Raw genomic sequence first — 18,417 nt, forward strand, 5'->3', positions numbered from 1 at the left:
CATATATCAGCGATTTTTCACGTTCCAAAGTAAATATGTGCTTAAAGTTGGCTTCAAGAGAAAATCCAGTATTTATATAAAGTTGCCTTGATCCCTCAGCAGAAATATTTGTTTATATGTATCTCCTCGGTGTTTTGTTGTTGTTTTTTGCAGTTTCTTTGCTGTAAGAATATGACGCTGGTCAACGTCTCTGCGGCTGCATATTTGTCTGTGAGTCTTTAGTGTTTTCTCCCTTTTATGACTTGTTAGTTTCTCCGCATTCCGCAAAGTTTGTCGCCATAGTCGATCAGTCGATATCCAAATGGTGCACGCAAGTAATATGTTGCATTAAAAACTTGCAGTTGCAACCACTTAAATACCACAAGTATGCTGGTGGTTTGGCAATTTAGGGCAAGTGCATTTACTTATATTTCACCTATTTAGTTTTAACATATAATACAAACTTAGTCCCAATAACTTAAAACTAATAAGATCCAAGATCTGGTGAACAATTTTCCAATAAATTAAAGGTTAACTTAATTATCCAACTTAAACAAGCTCTTTTTTTCAACGAAGGGAAAAACTGTGCCCAAGTCATTCTTATTTTCTCATGAGTACTATATACCGAAGATTTTTGGATATTTTTCGTTAAGTAAATAAATATCCGTACACAATGTTGAGGAAGTAATATATTAATACAGAATTGCCTAATCTAAAAAGAGGACCTTAACGATTTTTCCGTGAAGATATTCTTTCATAAGCAATACGAAGTAAAAGCAATGCATAAAATGTGCCGAGCATTCATGCAACTGATTTACACATTGTGTATTGCTCATACGACATGGTGTACTATATGAATACTACAGTACAAAAATGATATAATACGACTAAAAACTGTTACATACCCTAAACTTATTCTTCAAAGTCAACATAATTCCATTTTTTGTGGAATTAAAATGACAGTAGCATTTTGAAATTAAAATTTTCAAATTAAGATAAAGGATTGTACACTTACGTGAGAGTATGTAAGCCAGTTTATATCAGTAATTGAATAAAGAAGTTTAATTAATTATGTCGAATTGGCTGATGTGGTGAGGGTGGAAATGTGGCGTACCAATGTTGTGCACTAAGATGTGTGGAATGGTGTTGACGTGTAAAAGTGGGAAGGCTGATACTGATTTAGCCAGTAGGCAATCAATCATCTTAGCGATGCCAGTGCCATTTTTTTTATATATTAATTTAATATTAATTAATACTTATGCTGATATAGTATTTGTTTTTTCGTTAATTCAATTTGTAGGTAGGTGTAGCAGCTGCCAAATTAATATCCAAAGCACTGTTACTATATCCAAATATATTATAAAGATCAGGCCACTATATATTGATATAAAGATAACTTTAAAGAGGAAATGCCATAAGAATGCTCCAGTCAAGGATATTATGGTTTCAGTGCAACCGAACTTAATGTTTTTCATATTTTCATCCTATTATTCACGTCATTAGTTTTATATATTTCTTTAGTTCATCTATTAGTAATCACGAGGCTCCCGGCTAATCAAGTTATCATAGGAAATAATTCTAGTTTACGCCTGAATACACGGAGAACATTTGTTGCACCGAAATTGAACAATTATCAGCTAAAAATATGATTTGCAATCATCATTACAAAATTTTTGGATGTGATAATTTAACATTGGAGAAAGCTTTAATTAACTCTGTTGACCACGTGACGGCTGCAATACCAAAAACTAGAAATGTCAATACTATTAAATTACCTACTATCCAGCAGTAACCAGATGGTTTGAACATTTTTCTGGAATATTTCTTGAATAATATATTGAAGAGGGGTGAAACCATACGACCAAAAGTTCAATATCTTTAGAATGGTAAGATTGCAGATTATTAAAGGTGAATAATTTCTGTGTTGTGTCTTATACTTTTCAATTTTTTTTAGAGAGACAATATTAACATAAGTATTTCAGTTTTGTTCATCAATATCATTTTCTCTGCTCTTCGAGGAAGAAACATACGCTATTAAACAATTCAAACCAGGCAAAGTCTCAGCTTGATGTTTGATCCCTGCAAAAGTCTTTATACTATACGCAGTAATTGAACGCTTTTCTTTTTAAGCAATATGGAGCATAGAACAACTACCGAAGGAATTATTAGCAAGCGATTTACCCGAATACAGTCCCATCTTATAGAATTCAATCCCATCATTGCCACACTCCGCGTAATACTGGAGCGAATCACTGAATGCCAAACGAATACTCGTATCCATACTTATTCAGTAAAACGAGAGACTTGCAAAGGAATCAAATTATGCTTGTCGAGTGTGCTGTCCTGAAAATTAATGAAGGTATAACCAAATACAAGTACATCTCCACTAAGAATTTGGTCCGTACTTCTACGATTCACTACAATTTCGCCAAACCCATAATTCTGAGAAAAATTTTCACCATACATATAGTAAGATCGTAATGATTGCTAAGCTTATCATCATTTAGTAGTCCAAAGGTATATCACTCAGCACTAAACTTCGCGGTTTCTGACTCTAGCCTGAAAAAAATACATTTATACTATATCGAATCTTCCTAAATAAAAATTCTATTGAAAACAAGAAAAATCATTAGCTTCGGTTGTACCCTGTTTGTAAATTGCATCTCCAAAACATGGCTTTTGAACGCATCAACGTCTCTTCAGGTGTCGAAAAAGCGGACCTCTTTCTTTGCTTTTTATATACGGGAATGAAAAGAAGTCATTCGGTGTCAATCCAGGACCATGGGTAGGATGGCTCATCAAATCTAGGCTTTGAGCGCTGATTTTGATTTTGTCTTTCGTTTGCAATGAATTTCAACTTATTATAACGAAAACTCTGAGTTTGAACGCAGTCGAAGTACATAACTTCGAACTGCATAATACCGATATTTCTTTAGCACTAAAGGTCGCAGGTAGACCTGGTCCCAATCTAACCAAAATTACTTCTTTATGGAACTAATAAAACCAGAAACTTGTCAAGCGCGTGCATCGATATGTCTGTCCTGTAACGCCAAGTATTCAATAAAAAATGCAATTAAGAGCGTTATTTTAATGTTGAGCCAAAAGTTATATCTGAATGTAGAGGGTTTTCTAATAAAATCAATTTAAAAATAAAAAGAACACCGTTCAATTAATACAAGTAAGTTCTGAATATATGTAATATCATTCAAATGGAAACGAATTCGATTAACCCAATTTTCGAGTAGTTCACTATTGACTTAAAGAATCTGGTTTATTGATAAAAAAAATGACTTGAAATAACCTCGCAAGAAGTAGTTGAATGGTGTTAAATCACAACTAGGAGACCTTTCAATGTCACCATATCTTGAAATAATCGATTACACTGTGACAGTCAAAAAAAAAGACAAGACCAAATTCGACGGTTTCCCCCTATTTCGGGTCCTACGAATCGAACAGCATCATTACTTTTTTGAGTTACAATCATGGTTTCATACAAAAATTTTTGTTGAAATTTTTCATCAAAGTGGCCCATTGTAAGAGAAAGGCACATTTTTCTTCGGTCTCTAACTTTTTTAATGTTGACTTTTTTGGTAAGCTTTCTTTGGCAAAGCTTCTCAAAATAAGTCCGTATTTAAGTTCTTAGATGACTGTGAACCCCAAAATCAATGGTTTTTGTGTTCCTATAGCCAATATGTCGAAAAAACTGAAAATTAATCCATTTTTTTAATGTTTTTTCCCTCACGTTTCGTCAATATTTTAATTTACCCTTTGATACTTATACATACATTAAGTGACATCTTGTAATAGTAAGAAACTTAAGCAAAGACAACGTTCTGAGCAAACTAACCATTAGAAAAAAAACTTAACAAAATTTGTATTTTTTAAAAAAGCTACACTAACTATGTTTGTGTGCTGTTTTATTTTTTTGTATCTTATAAGTGTTATCAATAAGTATAATAAATTTGTACACAATATTATATATATATTTTATATTAATATTTGTGTTATCCACATACAGCAATACTGCTTTTAAACTATTTTTCGACGAGTCAATAAACAAGCGCCATTGCTCTGGTTTGTATTCACAGTTCATGTATTGCATAAGACCAGGAATATTTTTATAATACGAAAAAGTATTGTCGCCATTAGCCTCAAAGAAATCTAAAAGCTCCTCCTCTCTTTTGCGGTATCCATACACTTTCACATCTTTAGACAATATATTTACCGATCGAAGAAGATGTGCTAGGCAAATCGCTTGTCCTTGCGATAATTTCAGCTGTCGTACCATCGTATTCAAACGGGCTTCGGAAATCTCCAAGTGACGACATGGGCTTTCAACTTCGGTTGGGTTATACATTGAGAGTAGATCTGTAGGCTCGGTGGAAAATGTTGGCGAAATATATCTGTCAGTTGGACTTGGACATCTTGGTATCGGAACATTTTCTGAGTAAGATACTGGCAGCTGTGCAGATTGAACACTTTTGTAAACTGTGTTTTTTTTTGTTGAGTCTTGCAAATTTGTTCTTGCACGCGTAGCAGTTACCAGTATGATGCCCTTGTGGATCTATTCAAATCATTGGGATGCCGAACCCCATTTTTAGGCACAGTCTTTTTGACCAGTTATGCAGGTTGTTGTTGCATTGCGTGCAAATGGTATTTGGCACCCAATCTACGTCTCTTATAACGGGCAAATCGAAATATTCCTCGTAGATGCCAGCAGTTTCCGAAGATATTTTGCGTCTACTCCGAGGGCTTGTAAATTTTCCACATACGTAGCAGAACAACGATAGGCCAATAGGACACTTATTCATTTTAATTTATTTTCTTAATATACAAGGTACTAAAACAATGTTCTTTTCGCGAAGTCAAAGTCAAATTAACTACTGCAATCTATGCTTAAATTTTGACTCTTAGGCAAGCATTTAACGTTTCTTTCAAACGTTACTTGTTGTTATTTCTTATCAGTGCAGTGGTTAAAAGCTTGACTCGTTGCTTGCTGATTTGTGTTGGACATTGATAGATGAGTCTTATTAAATTTAATCTAAATATTGTGTACAAATTTATTATACTTATCGATAACACTTATAAGATACAAAAAAAATAAAACAGCACACAAACATAGTTAGTGTAGCTTTTTTAAAAAATACAAATTTTGTTAAGTTTTTTTTCTAATGGTTAGTTTGCTCAGAACGTTGTCTTTGCTTAAGTTTCTTACTATTACAAGATGTCACTTAATGTATGTATAAGTATCAAAGGGTAAAATAAAATATTGACGAAACGTGAGGGAAAAAACATTAAAAAAAATGGATTAAATTTCAGTTTTTTCGACATATTGGCTATAAGGACACAAGAAACATTGATTTTGGGGTTTACAGCATCTAAGAACTTAAAGACGAACTTATTTTGAGAAGCTTTGCCAAAGAAAGTTTACCAAAAAAGCCAACATTAAAAAAGTTAGAGACCGAAGAAAAATGTGCCTTTCTCTTACAATGGGCCACTTTGATGAAAAATTTCAACAAAAATTTTTGTATGAAACCATGATTGTAACTCAAAAAAGTAATGATGCAGTTCGATTCGTAGGACCCGAAATAGGGGGAAACCGTCGAATTTGGTCTTGTCTTTTTTTTTTGAAAAAAGCTATCTCAGTGTTATACAAACTTTTCTCGCAATAATTTGTTTTGTTGGAACCACATGTCAAAAACAACTTCTTCCTTAAAAACAAAACCCACACCAAATTGTCAATTTAGGTGAATGTAATGATTGTTCATGAATAATTTGTGAATTTTCTTCGCATCAGAATTAACAGTTTTGTTATCGTTTTCAAAAGGCAAAATGAGCAAATTCACGACGTTTAGGGTGGACCAGTAGCTTCAGAAAAACCGTATATATTTCCATTACGAAATTGGAAACATTACTGAATACAATGAAAGAACAATTTCAGATCATGGCATATGCACTTTGCACGAATAGCCACTATTTAAAGCTTGCCACGGTGCTTAAGTCTGACTTTCTGCTGAAAATAGCTATCAATCTCAAAGTTTCTCCCCTTTGAGAGAAGAGAAATACAATGTATCCTGATGCTGTAATTAGTGTAATCGGGTCATTAGTTTCCATAGATATCTAGTATAAATATTTTCGATCTTTGGTTTGACCTTTTGACTTACATGTCAATATGTAAGATATCATAGTGAAATTCAGATAGACCGTATATATGGAGCATAATAAAAATACCTTATATAGAGATTTTGAATAAAGGATATTGAATTCTTACGGATTTTAATAGAAAGTTTATCAACACAAGAAAGAACTTTCCGAGCTTGGAACATTTATAGTACTTAGACATTTTCTGAGCATTGTTTTTTTGTCAATGAAAAACAAGTGCGAATCAATCTCTATCCATTAAAATTGTAATAACTCAACGCCGAATTATTTCAGACGAGTTTACTATTTAATGAGATCCTTTAGTTTAAGAGCCCATTGTTATGCCACAAAGTGACCGCTGGCATAATCTCTAATTGAATGCGTGAAAATACATATTGCTGAACAATACAACACATAATGCATACAAACACAGTCCAATACACAACATAGCAAACGCATTTATTAAACAAAAATTCCCAATTTAATATGACAGCTTGTGAGGAAGTATAGGAAAGGCAACTCAATTCTGGGGTACATCCACTGCGGCTTATCTACTCGAGTTATATTCCAATTATTCCGTTGCCACGTTTATGGCGATTTGATGTGGCTTGGAATGAGGAGAGCTGGCTAATCATAAAACATCTGCCCTTCAGCCGCAGACCTTGCCACAAGCACGCACACACAACGACAAGCTGCAAGGCAAAGAGGATGCGCTAACAATAGGCTGGCAGAAATGTGCCAATGAGCAAAACAGTTTTACTCGCAGTTTGCGTTATTACAATCCACTTAATCAAGAAAGATGAAAGTTTAACTGTTGCACAGAGTTGCAATGTTTCGATTAAAGTTAGCAAGTGTTGCTTGTAGCCGACGCCCCTCAATCTTTCTATAAACGTATCTTAGGCTTCTCTCTTCTTTGTTCGAATTGTTATTGTTGCTATGCAGAAATATAAAACCTAACACCTCGGGTGTAACCAAACATTTAATCCCCTCACAATTTGCCAAGTCCAAAGCCGGTGAATTAACTTCAGATGTTGAAAAAACCCTATATACTGAGGTTAAGTATTCTAGGCACTGCCATTTGTCAGCTTGAAAACCGCAACAATAGTCAGGAAGAACCAAAATGATATTAAGAGAATCTGCCGTCAAATCTGTGCCCATTTGTATCGAACCTTACTGCCCCTTTACAAACACAATACCAAACATGATCAACAAACAGAGATTGAGTGGAATGAGATGCAAGAGCCAATGGGCTAAAATTACCCTCCGAAGAAATACTTAAAAAAAAAAAAAAAACAAGAAAAAATGTAGCTAATATACCCTTTACAGGTGCATTTCTTTTAGTAACTATATGTTCAGCTTATATGGAAGCTATATGCTATAGTAATCCGATCCGAATTTTTCGGATATTATCAGTAATCTATGTCAAATTTCGTGAGATACCACGTCAAATGTGAAAGTTTTCCAAACAAGAACTTGATTCCGATCGTTCAGTTTGTATGGCAGCTATTTGTTATAGTGGTCCGATATTGGTAGTTCCGACAAATGAGCTGCTTCTTGAAGGAAAATGGCCGTTTGCAAAATTTCAAAACGATAGACGGACATGGCTAAATCGACTCAGCTCAACCTACTGATCATTTATATATATACTTTATAGGGTCTCCGACACTTCCTTCTGGGTGTAGCAAGCTTCGAGATAAACTTAATATACCCTGTTCAGGGTATAAAAATGTAAAACCTATCATCAATACTATACAGTTGCATAGTTTTTGCTTGCTGTTAATATCTCTACAAGAATAAGCTTTCAATATAACAAGACAATAATTGGTTAAAATTTATTAAATATCTAAGCAAAATATGAAAATATTTCTTTAGAACTTATATAATGGAAAACCGAAAATCACAATACCAATTTTTTCTTTTGTAATTTCGGACGATATTTTCACGGTATATAGAAAAAACTTTCGAGCCAGCCTAATTTTTAAGTGACAACAACAAAAATTTCGCATCCGCCAATAATCACATATAAAAAATCGAAAAAAATGAAAACAAGTAAATGTGAGAGAGAATTACAAAATAATGAAGAATAACCTAATCAGCGTTTACCACGCAGGGCTGCATTAATTGAACTAAGCTGCAAAATATAAGGAATTTCGTTAATATTATTGTAAGTGTGACAATATCTGATATTAATTCTGAAAAAGCAATATATAATTTTGATAAATGCATGAACACTCGAATGAATTCGTGAAACCACTATAACTATTTGACAAATTTTCACATTCCTGTTCAGTGATTAATTTGTAGCTCATTTGCATTTAAAATGATAGTTTTCATTTGACTCAAACTGTGTATTTCAGCAATTAGTATTTATGTATCAACTAAAAATTGGTATAAAATCCATATGGTATGTATCTCAAGTATGTACATACTTTCAAATACATATCTACAAAATTGTAGCATATTGATGATTGCTATGACAAGTATTTAGTTCTTGTTAATATGTACTACTGTACACTTAGTATTTTGCTTGGTCAACCAGAGAGGAATTCCGGCTAATGTCTTTCATTCAAAGCATAACTGATGACAATTTATTTGAAATGTGTCATCACAATTATGCCGAGGACACGTCGATTCTATTTTTTATTGGGCTATATTGCAGTTAGCTGTTAATTCTCTTTTTGTCAAGTTCGTATAAAACAATGATTCGATAAGACAAACAAATTTATATAAGGTAAGGTTTAAATTGAAAATAATACCGAATAATATCTGTTGGCCTCCAAGATCATTTGATATCAAACTGTTAGGACTTTTAAGTCTTAAGACAATCCCGCTTTCATTCAAGTCTTGAAACAAAATATCACCCGTGTCATTCGTCAGTCGATATGCTCGAACGAGTAATCGAAAATTGTACTCAACTGATGGACCATCTGAGACCTAGACGTGGCTAACATTTGAAAGAAATAATATTCAAAAACTAAATGCCAAAGAATGTTCTTTCGAATTTTAACAAACAATCCCCATTAAATTTGAAGCTTCTGAGTTTTTTCTTTCAAAGAGTAGGGAATCTCGAAATGGATCACCCATAATAAGTACATTCAATCACTACATATAACATAGAAAGATACTGGTCTCAATGAACATCTCCCTCATGTGTATGTGCAAGGGCGAGCAACCATCTGACTCAAAGGCCAAAACACTTCACGCCTTTCCTAAGTGGCTTGCTAAACATTAAAAACAATTAATTTAAATGCCTTTATGGGTAGCCTAATTATTCAATACTATAACTGTCCGACATGTTTGGGTGTTGTTTCCTGTTTAATTTCTCCTTCACTTGACACTTTAAGCAAAGATGTTGAGCGGGCTTGCTGTACTTATGTATATAAATATGCGGAAGCGTTTCCTTTTTATTTTACATATTTCTCAAGTCACAATATTTTCTCTCGAAATTAATTACGGGCACTCATACATGTAAAAACATGTGCATATATAAATATAATATATTAACTTGTTTGCTTAGATACATTTGCTTTGTTTTAAGATAAGGTTGTTGTGCTATTCAAACTCAATGTTGTTTTGATACTTGTTTGTTGTAGTGATAGTGCATTTCAATTGTTCGAACTCAAGGTTGTTTCTGTATTCTGTTTACTGAAACAAAAGGTTGTTTTGATGTTTGTTACTATTATAAGGAATACATTCCTTAACTCGCTCATTCAGCAGTGTCATAGAAAAAAGTATATCTGTCCTGCTCTAATATCCCCAATCTACGGCTGATGCAGGGTTGCATTTTCTCATTCCAACTTTTAAAATTTCTTAAAATTTCAAACTAAATTTTTTATTTTTAAAATTTTTATTTTATTTTATTTTTTATATGTTTACAAAAAATTTATAACAGTTTATATAAATAAAAATGTATTTAATTTAAAAAAATATATTATTATTGATACCTGAAAATAAAAGACAAATATCTAAACAAAGATTGAAACAAAATAAAGGTTATTAATACCTGAAAATAAATAATAATTATATTGAATTTGCAATATCTAAAAGAAAAAGAAATATTAATTGTCTAAAATGATAGTAATATCTGAAAGAAAAGATTAATATTATCTGAAAAAATAAAATATATTAAATGCGAATAGAATTTACTCTGAAAGCAAAGATAAATTAAATAAAAATCATAATAATATCTGAAATAAAAGAATAATATTATCTGATTATTTAAAATATAAAACAAACATTTGTTTTCACATATTATATTGGATTGTGCAGGCCGCCTTAAACGCATAAAATACATATGTACATACAACTTTTTTTTATCGCATTTAGGTAAACAAAAAATAACCCGAAAATGTGCGTTGGTGTTAGTGTATAGAGAAAAAATGTGTAGTTGTTTTGGAATATTTGTCACAAGCGGGTAGCCGTGGTTGGCAGGGTATTAATTCAAATATATTGAACATACATACACATATACAGAAACAGACACATACTTAAAATGCATTGTCATGCAAAACAATAGCATTCAACAGACAATAACACAAACATTATTAAGGATAAGATGTTTGCATATGATAACCCATGGGTTCTTAGAATACATTTTAGCAACTGTTTGTAAATGTGCGCACATTAAAACAAACCCAAGGTCACACAACATAGGTTCAAACAGTAGTCAACATACACATATATAAAGTTATTAAGGATATTTTGAAAAATAGTATATAAGGTTTCCAAATTTAAAAATAAAATCAGAATGAAAGATTCCTCACTTGGCGAAAGACTGTTTGAATTCCCCCCACCAGAGGTAAGGAATGATAAATCTTTGTTGAGTTTATATACAGCCGTTACCTGGATGTGAGCTACTGGTCTTGAAGGCGTTATCGTGGATCGGAGTGCCTACAGCACGGCCAAAGATAAATATGCTATTCACAAAACCACGTGGTGTCAGTGCTACAAATTGTGGTGAGAAAACAATTCTAGCGCTTTGCTCAGAGGTAAACGCACACTGTGGCTTATATTCAAAAATGATAATCTTAAATTAATGTACTTACAATATTTTTGGAATAGCTGAATCCCAAGCTGCTGCAATATAACAAAACTGAGGATAAGTGGCAGGAATATGCGAGTATAAAAATCGATTACGAACTATATAGAACTATTTTAAAGGATGATCATTTATTATTTATTGGCGGTTGGGAAAGTGCCACACTTAACGTCGTCCGCAGCTGGAATATACGAAATAAGACATGGCAAAATTTGCCCGCCATGAGTAAAGCAAGAAGTCGGCACTGCGTTGTCGAATTAGATGATAAAATCTACGCGATTGGTGGTTGTGATGGTAATAAGGATTTGTCGTCGGTGGAAAGGTGAATATATATAAATCTGTAACGAATTATCTAACGATGGCGATTGTGAGCTTTAACAATTTTGGTTAACTTTAAGCTTAACGGTGAAAGCACTTTAGACTAAATGTGTTAGGGTAGTATGGATAATAAACAAAATAAGGTACTTCGCCATGAAAGAAGGAGTGCATTCAGCGAAATGTTATAATCTGATTGAATCTGACTTTAGAAAACTCTAACACTTTGAGATTGTCAACGACTTAATTAAATTAATTATAAGTTTGTTTAATAGACTATGCAACGTGACGAAATATCAATTTTGACGCTTCAGTTTATAGATATGCATTCTGTTTTCATTGCTTCCAGATATACGACTTCCGATGGTTGGGTGTTTGTGACCAGCTTAATTGTTGGACGAAATAACGCAGGTGCAGCAACATTAAATGGTAAAATTTACGCAATGGGCGGTTATAATAACAATGGAGGTTTAAAATCCGTCGAATGCTACAATCCGGATTCGAATACTTGGACTTCTTGCGCGGATATGACAAAATGTCACAGTTTACCTTGTGTAAGTTAGATTAAAATATAATTATTTATATTAGTAGAACGTTCATCAAGTCATGATTTGTTAGAATGAGGAAGAGTCAAAGAAAGGTATATGACGTATATGAGATAAATCCGTTAAAACAACTACAACAGCGGTATATGACAACTTTACTTAAGTGTTTATATAATAACATTCGCCTCTTTGGATTTCGTTTACTAAAGATGGATGAACGTAATCGGAATTCGTATTCTGTCTAGATTTTTCAAATTTATTTGTGAAATACGTGCGGCCGCTATAATAAGAGATTCCATTTGATTTCTCCGTTGCAGCCTTCCCTAAAGTTTTCAAAACCAGCAAAAGTAACTTCGTTTCCACAGAAATTAACGAAATTGTCTTATTGAAAATAGTCACTGACTTAATTAGTCGCCCTCTTAACTCTATTAAAAATAAATACAACGTTTATCGCTACTTTTTATATTTCAGGTAGCTGCACATAAAGGTCGCATTTATGTTTTAAGCCGTAGAGGTGCTGAGCGTTACGATCCTCAGCTAGACACATGGTCACAGGTACATAGATATATTAAGTTGATTTTCGCCAATCGCTTGAGGTCAAACTGAATATTTTTGAAAACTTTTCGCAGATTTGCTCTTTGGAAGTTGGTCCTGGTTGGATGAGTTGCGTATCGCTGGACAATAAACTATGGGCTCTTGGTGGCAAGTCTAAATCTGCTGACAAGTCATGTGTATCAGTCTTTGATGAAGAAAATTCCTGTTGGGTAGAAAGTTGCTCATTACCCGAAAGTATAGTGCGTAACTGCTTTGTTGTACCTGAATCCTTACTGTCGTCGATGTGAATAAATAATTGTTCGGTTTTTCGATTTAACAAATTCTTTTATTATTATCTAATAAATATAATATAAAAAATCACTAATGTTATACAAAAATAATTTTTTGGAAGCAAGGAATGGTCCTAAACGCACTTAACTTGAATTTACGAAAAATATGTAAGAGAGCAAGAGAGCTCTCTTAAGAGCGTGGTGATGGACACAAAAATTAAGAGTGCTCTTATAACAATCACTGTTGCGATAGTAATAGAAAGGTGAAAAAATAACATTAAATGAAGATAAAGTAATCGAAATAGTTTTAGATTTTTATGTAGAATTGAAGAAAGTTATCTAGAACTGCACAAAAAAGATAAAATAAAGCTCAGAGCTCAGCGGAACACTGAATATTCACAAGAACATAGTATTATAGTTTTGTTCACCTAACGGTTATACGTATCACCTAAAACCAAGCGAGATAGATAAAGAGTTGAATATACATATAAATGATGAGGATGACGAGGTTGAATGTCTGTCTGTCCGTCCGTGCAAACTGTAACTTGAGTAAAAATTGAGATGTTTTGATGAAACTTGGCATGGTGTTTTTTAAGGGGCACACCTAGCGTGACAGCGTAAAAAAAGACATTTTTGGGGATCAAAAAAAAACTAGTCAATCAATCGGACAAGGAAGCAAAACAAATGGGTCTGGCAGTGAACGAGTGCAGTGGGGCAGTGGATCTTCACTGTTGACACCAACAATGTCAGCCTGGAAATCCAACGCAGGATTGCTCTTGCCAACAGGTGCTACTTCGGACTGAGTAGGCAATTGAGAAGCAAAGTCCTCTCTCGACAAATAAAAACCAAACTCTATAAGTCACTCATAATTCCCGTCCTGCTATATGGTGCAGAGTCTTGGACGTTGCGAGTTTTCGAGAGAAAAGTTTTGCGAAAGATTTATAGTCCTATGCGCATTGGCAACGGCGAATATCGCATTCGATTGAACGACGAGCTGTACGAGATATACGACGACATTGACATAGTTCAGCGAATCAAAGACAGTGGCTACGCTGGCTAGGTCATGTTGTCCGGACGGATGAAAACACTCCAGCTCTAAAAGTATTCGACGCAGTACCCGCCGGGGAAGCAGAGGAAGAGGAAGACCTCCATTCCGTTGGAAGGACCAAGTGGAGAAGGACCTGGCTTCACCTGGAATATCTAATTGGCGCCACGTAGCGAGAAGAAGAAACGACTGGCGCGCGGTTGTTAATTCGGAGATAAGCGTAAGCGGTGTCTACGCCAATTAAGAAGAAGTCAAACAATCGTTTTAAAAATTTGAGGGTATATTTATACATGTTTTAAGAGTACACAAAAAAATTTTTGAAAGAAAATATTAAATACTAGCTGACCCCGCAGCCGTTGTCCTGCGTGAAATTATGTGTTTTGAAATGAAAAAAAGTTGAAATTGTATTGTGTCGAAAATGATTTGTTTTCGATTTTTCTACATTTTTTTAATGTAGCGCAACTTAATAAACATAATTTTTTGATTTCTGTTCTGGTGCGTAAATATACAGAGAAGATGGGTTTCCAACTCGTCAACACGCCACATATATCTGGCCGTGTGAAAAACATAGCATTTCCCGATTTCCTTGTGTCCTGTTGATTGTCAACGCAAAGGCAATTTTCCCTGGAAATTGAATACGTTTGAACTGAAATGGCTGTCCCTTGTATTCGATAACTGCGTCACAATCAGTCGGGTTCCATTACACAGTTTCGGCGCATGAAGATTGTGAAACATAATAATGACAGATCCAACTTTGAGACGCAAATGATGCTGGGGCATACCAAGCCTCTCCAAAGAAATTGGAAATTCCACTGGATAATTTACGGTTTCGTCTTCCTTGTCAAGACGATCGATCGATTTATATGAGCGCAAACCTCCCGGAATTTGACTTTGAATCTTCCAGTTTAAGTCATTAACATCGGTATTTTTGGCAGCTAAAATTGCGCGTGCACTCAAGCAATTGCAGTTACGATAATTTGACCAATGTTCGGATAAACATTCGTGATGAATTCATCTTCCGTTGAAGTGAATTGACAAAAGGGAGGTGAAATTGATATCAAACCACTGGAAGTATCAACCGAAATTTGCCCATTTCCAATTCTTAGCGAATACAATGTAAAATGTCGTCGGCAATGTCATTTTTTCGTATCCCATAATTAACGCGAATTTGAAGGCTGATATGTCGAAATGATCTTCGCGAAAAGTATGCGAACTTCAGTGGCATGCGAAGTACTATCGCATTGTCCTTCGTCTGTTTCCAGTGATTATCATGTTCCAGCAAATGCAACTGCTGGCATGCTTCTCAAAAAGTTGCACACACTGTACCATTCACAATACGCGATGACTTAAATGAAGTTGAACCGCGAGACGCACAACAGTCGGAAAACTTTCATGAATTGCAAAAGTAAATATCCTACAAAGCGCTTTATTGCAGTTCACATATCGACCCATTTGATACTGCTGATCTCATATCGTTCAAGGCCAATAACCGCTATGTTGCTTTCTTTGGTGACGTACTTGCAAACGTATTTGATCGATTTCACCAATCTGCAATATTCAACATTGACATGAGTTTTGAATGTGAATTAGACAAAAGTGGCGAATATGGTACGATCCATGTGTTGTCAACTTCGATGTGTTGTTAACGTCGATATTCACGCCTCTAAAAGCTAAATGTTCTGCCATTGTCGTCTGGTGAGCGACGCCAATACAGTGAATATCCATTATTTCCCATTTCCGTTTCCGAAAGGAAAGCACATGAGTAGTGTTTCGTACATTTATTGTCAAGCATACAAACCAAAGTGGGATTGTAAGGTTCGCAAGGTCCATGAACCATATTGGTTCTCACCACTTCGTATAATTCTGGATCTATCTCTGAATCAGGAATTTCCTCTGAAATGATTTTCTGAATCAGGAATTTCCTCTGAAATGATTTCATCAATTTGATCTGGTGTAATCACCATCCGCATCCAAAGAAGAATGTGTGCGTGCGGCAAACCTCTTTTTTGCTACTCAACAGAATACATTCAGCATCTAATTCAGCAATTGAACAATTTAAATAATTTACAAATCAAAATATTGAAAAACAAAACAAACAAAAATTGAAAAAAATGTGTATGGAAAATGTTACTTTTTGGAATTGTCCAATTATCCGACTTCTTCTCATTAAAAGTATAAGGTATTTTGTTTCTAAACCTTTCCTGATCCACAACAAACAACCTTTCATTTTCAAGATTGGTTCAACCGTTCTCTTAGTGTTACTAACAACGGTTTTTCGGAAATTATTCGAATTTTTCTCGCCGTAAAAACCATCTTTGAACTTCAACGAACATTTAAGAAAAAGAATTGGTCCAGGCGTTATTGAGTTATGAGCGTACATACATTTTCACGATTCATTTTTATTTACGTATATAGATTTAAAGGCGAAATATGTGTCAAAAATCGATTTATTTTTAGAAATCGCCATTTTGCCAAAAAAATTTATTTTGCTTATTCCTTCGATTAAATACTAGAATTAACATTGCTTTAACTTGCCATAACTACTGTGTAGTCACAAATCTTAGATTAATTTCTAGTGCTATGCAAGCAAACACCCGCTGTTTCTGTGTTGTCTTAAAAACGCTTAGCTAAACAAAAAGGTTTTTTACTAAAAAATAACCTTTTCTCCTTTTCGTTTTACTTTTATGCCTTTCGTCAGTTATTTTCATCAGTCCATCCGTCCCAATAAATTAATTATAAAGGCTTCACCGCCAGCTATTCAACGAAAAAGATCTGAAAATCGATCTTGCAAAATGAAACGGTTAATATTTCATACAATAAAATCAAAACGAGTAAAGAATGTACATACGAAACTTGTACACCGCCCTTTTGGAAAAAGGTGGAAAGTTTGGCTTTGCCATAATAAAATTAATATGCTTAATTTGCACTGTTGACCACTGACCCGTGGTTTTCTCAGAATTTCCTCTCTTCCTCTTCACTGAATCCCACAAAATATTAATGAAAAATATCCTCTCCAGTTTCGGTGTTGCCATTTTTTGATTGCCAATACGCTTTAAGTGCCAGTTCAAATTTAGTTCAGTACGCCTTTTATGAACTTGCGTATACTTTTTTCCTTATTCGAAGGGCTACCAAGCCAACAACGAAGGTACTGTGAAATCAACGATTTCTGATGTGCTTTCTAATGTTTTGGCTTTTTTACTATCCAGACCCAATATCTTCAGCAATTTTTTTTCTGAGCGTGAGAGTGTAGAATTTTGTGCAGGGGTTTTTTAGAATATACTATTATTAATACTAACAATTTATTTGTTATGGAAAAGAATTTAGCTTAACTATAAAGATAAGGGTTTGGCATTATGTTTTGAAGGGCGAATGACCTCCGCGGCTGGCTTGAACAAATTTCATTCGAGAGTCCCAATTTTTTCACTTTGACAAAAAATTCCATCAATAAATTGATTGCTTCGTTGTCTGTATGGCAATCCATTTTCCGCGCAAGTAATTGGCCGGATGATCATCGCCTTACGCAATACATTTTTTGCATGAGTCTGGAGTACACCAGGCACATTTGCGAAATTTGTTCAACAAACGTATCCTCTCAACAAAAATGAGTCCCGTAAACCTTATGAAAATTAAGAGATCTTTCCGGATGATTGTCCGTTTGTTGCAAGACCGATCGTTCCGGTATTCTTCTATACGTATGTGCATTATGCATTAGAGTAAAAGTGGTCCAAAATCGAAAGATGTTTGCTGAAACTACCGCACTAAAACTGAGCGATTATGTCAACTGAATACTGGACGCAGCCAGCAAACATTAGAGTAATTCTGTTCCTTATGAAATTACAAACTAAACGTAAAATTGCAGCAGGGCCGATTTGTGCTTGAAAACCGTCGATAATTGGGTTTAGCGTATGGAGTTCTGCAAGCGTCGCCGTGGTGGCCATGCAAAATAAATCGAGTTCCATACATAATGACATCGAATGTACTTTCACAAGAATAAAGAATTTCATTAATATCCAAACCGTTTTTGTTTTATTCAAAAAGACTTAGGCTCTTATTGAAAAACGGGTTATAAAGTTCGGTTACAACTGAACTTAGCCTTTTCTTACTTATTTAGTATAAAGTTTTATACTCGAAATGGTATTAAAATCCAAATCAGCCGAACTTACAAAAAATTCATATTAGTGATGGATCGATATTGACCATGTTTGATATAGAAAAAGAAACAGATTATCGAATCAGTCTCCTTTAATTCTGTTAAGGTTTAACACACATTATCTAAGAGTCATTATGTAATGAGAATTATACTGTCGACACACATTGAATTAAAAATATAATGGCTAGAGAAAATTCGGAACTCACTACATACATATATACTATATTTTCTTATTTTTAGCGACAGATGTCTGCTTAATTCCTTCAATATGGCTGATACAGCACGGTTATTATCATTTGACTTCTTTTTCCACTATGTCAGGTATTGCAGAAAACGTTTATCATATGTAAATATTTCCACTAAGATTGGTAATCGTGGAT

General features: G+C 34.2%; 3 protein-coding genes across 6 annotated transcripts in view; 2 read left to right on the forward strand and 1 right to left on the reverse strand.

Annotated features, from left to right (window-relative positions):
* Positions 1-12,893, forward strand: part of LOC126763002 (kelch-like protein 17) — a 41,928-nt gene extending 29,035 nt beyond the window's left edge. Inside the window, exons 5-7 of one of the 2 annotated variants that reach the window (XM_050480151.1) lie at positions 11,823-12,027; positions 12,490-12,573; positions 12,648-12,893. In XM_050480151.1, the coding sequence (XP_050336108.1) occupies positions 11,823-12,027; positions 12,490-12,573; positions 12,648-12,860 (502 nt within the window). In that variant the 3' untranslated portion in view covers positions 12,861-12,893. The remainder of the gene's footprint in view (positions 1-11,822; positions 12,028-12,489; positions 12,574-12,647) is intronic. The other variant, XM_050480150.1, reaches the window with a different exon arrangement.
* LOC126763001 (kelch-like protein 5) overlaps positions 1-18,417 on the forward strand; it is a 157,061-nt gene that overhangs the window by 29,441 nt on the left and 109,203 nt on the right. The window lies entirely within an intron of this gene.
* LOC126763003 (kelch-like protein 5) overlaps positions 1-18,417 on the reverse strand; it is a 106,040-nt gene that overhangs the window by 3,778 nt on the left and 83,845 nt on the right. The gene's annotated exons all lie outside the window — the stretch shown is intronic.

The sequence above is a fragment of the Bactrocera neohumeralis genome, chromosome 6 (assembly GCF_024586455.1).
Source record: "Bactrocera neohumeralis isolate Rockhampton chromosome 6, APGP_CSIRO_Bneo_wtdbg2-racon-allhic-juicebox.fasta_v2, whole genome shotgun sequence".
Taxonomy (NCBI): Eukaryota; Metazoa; Arthropoda; class Insecta; order Diptera; family Tephritidae; genus Bactrocera; species Bactrocera neohumeralis.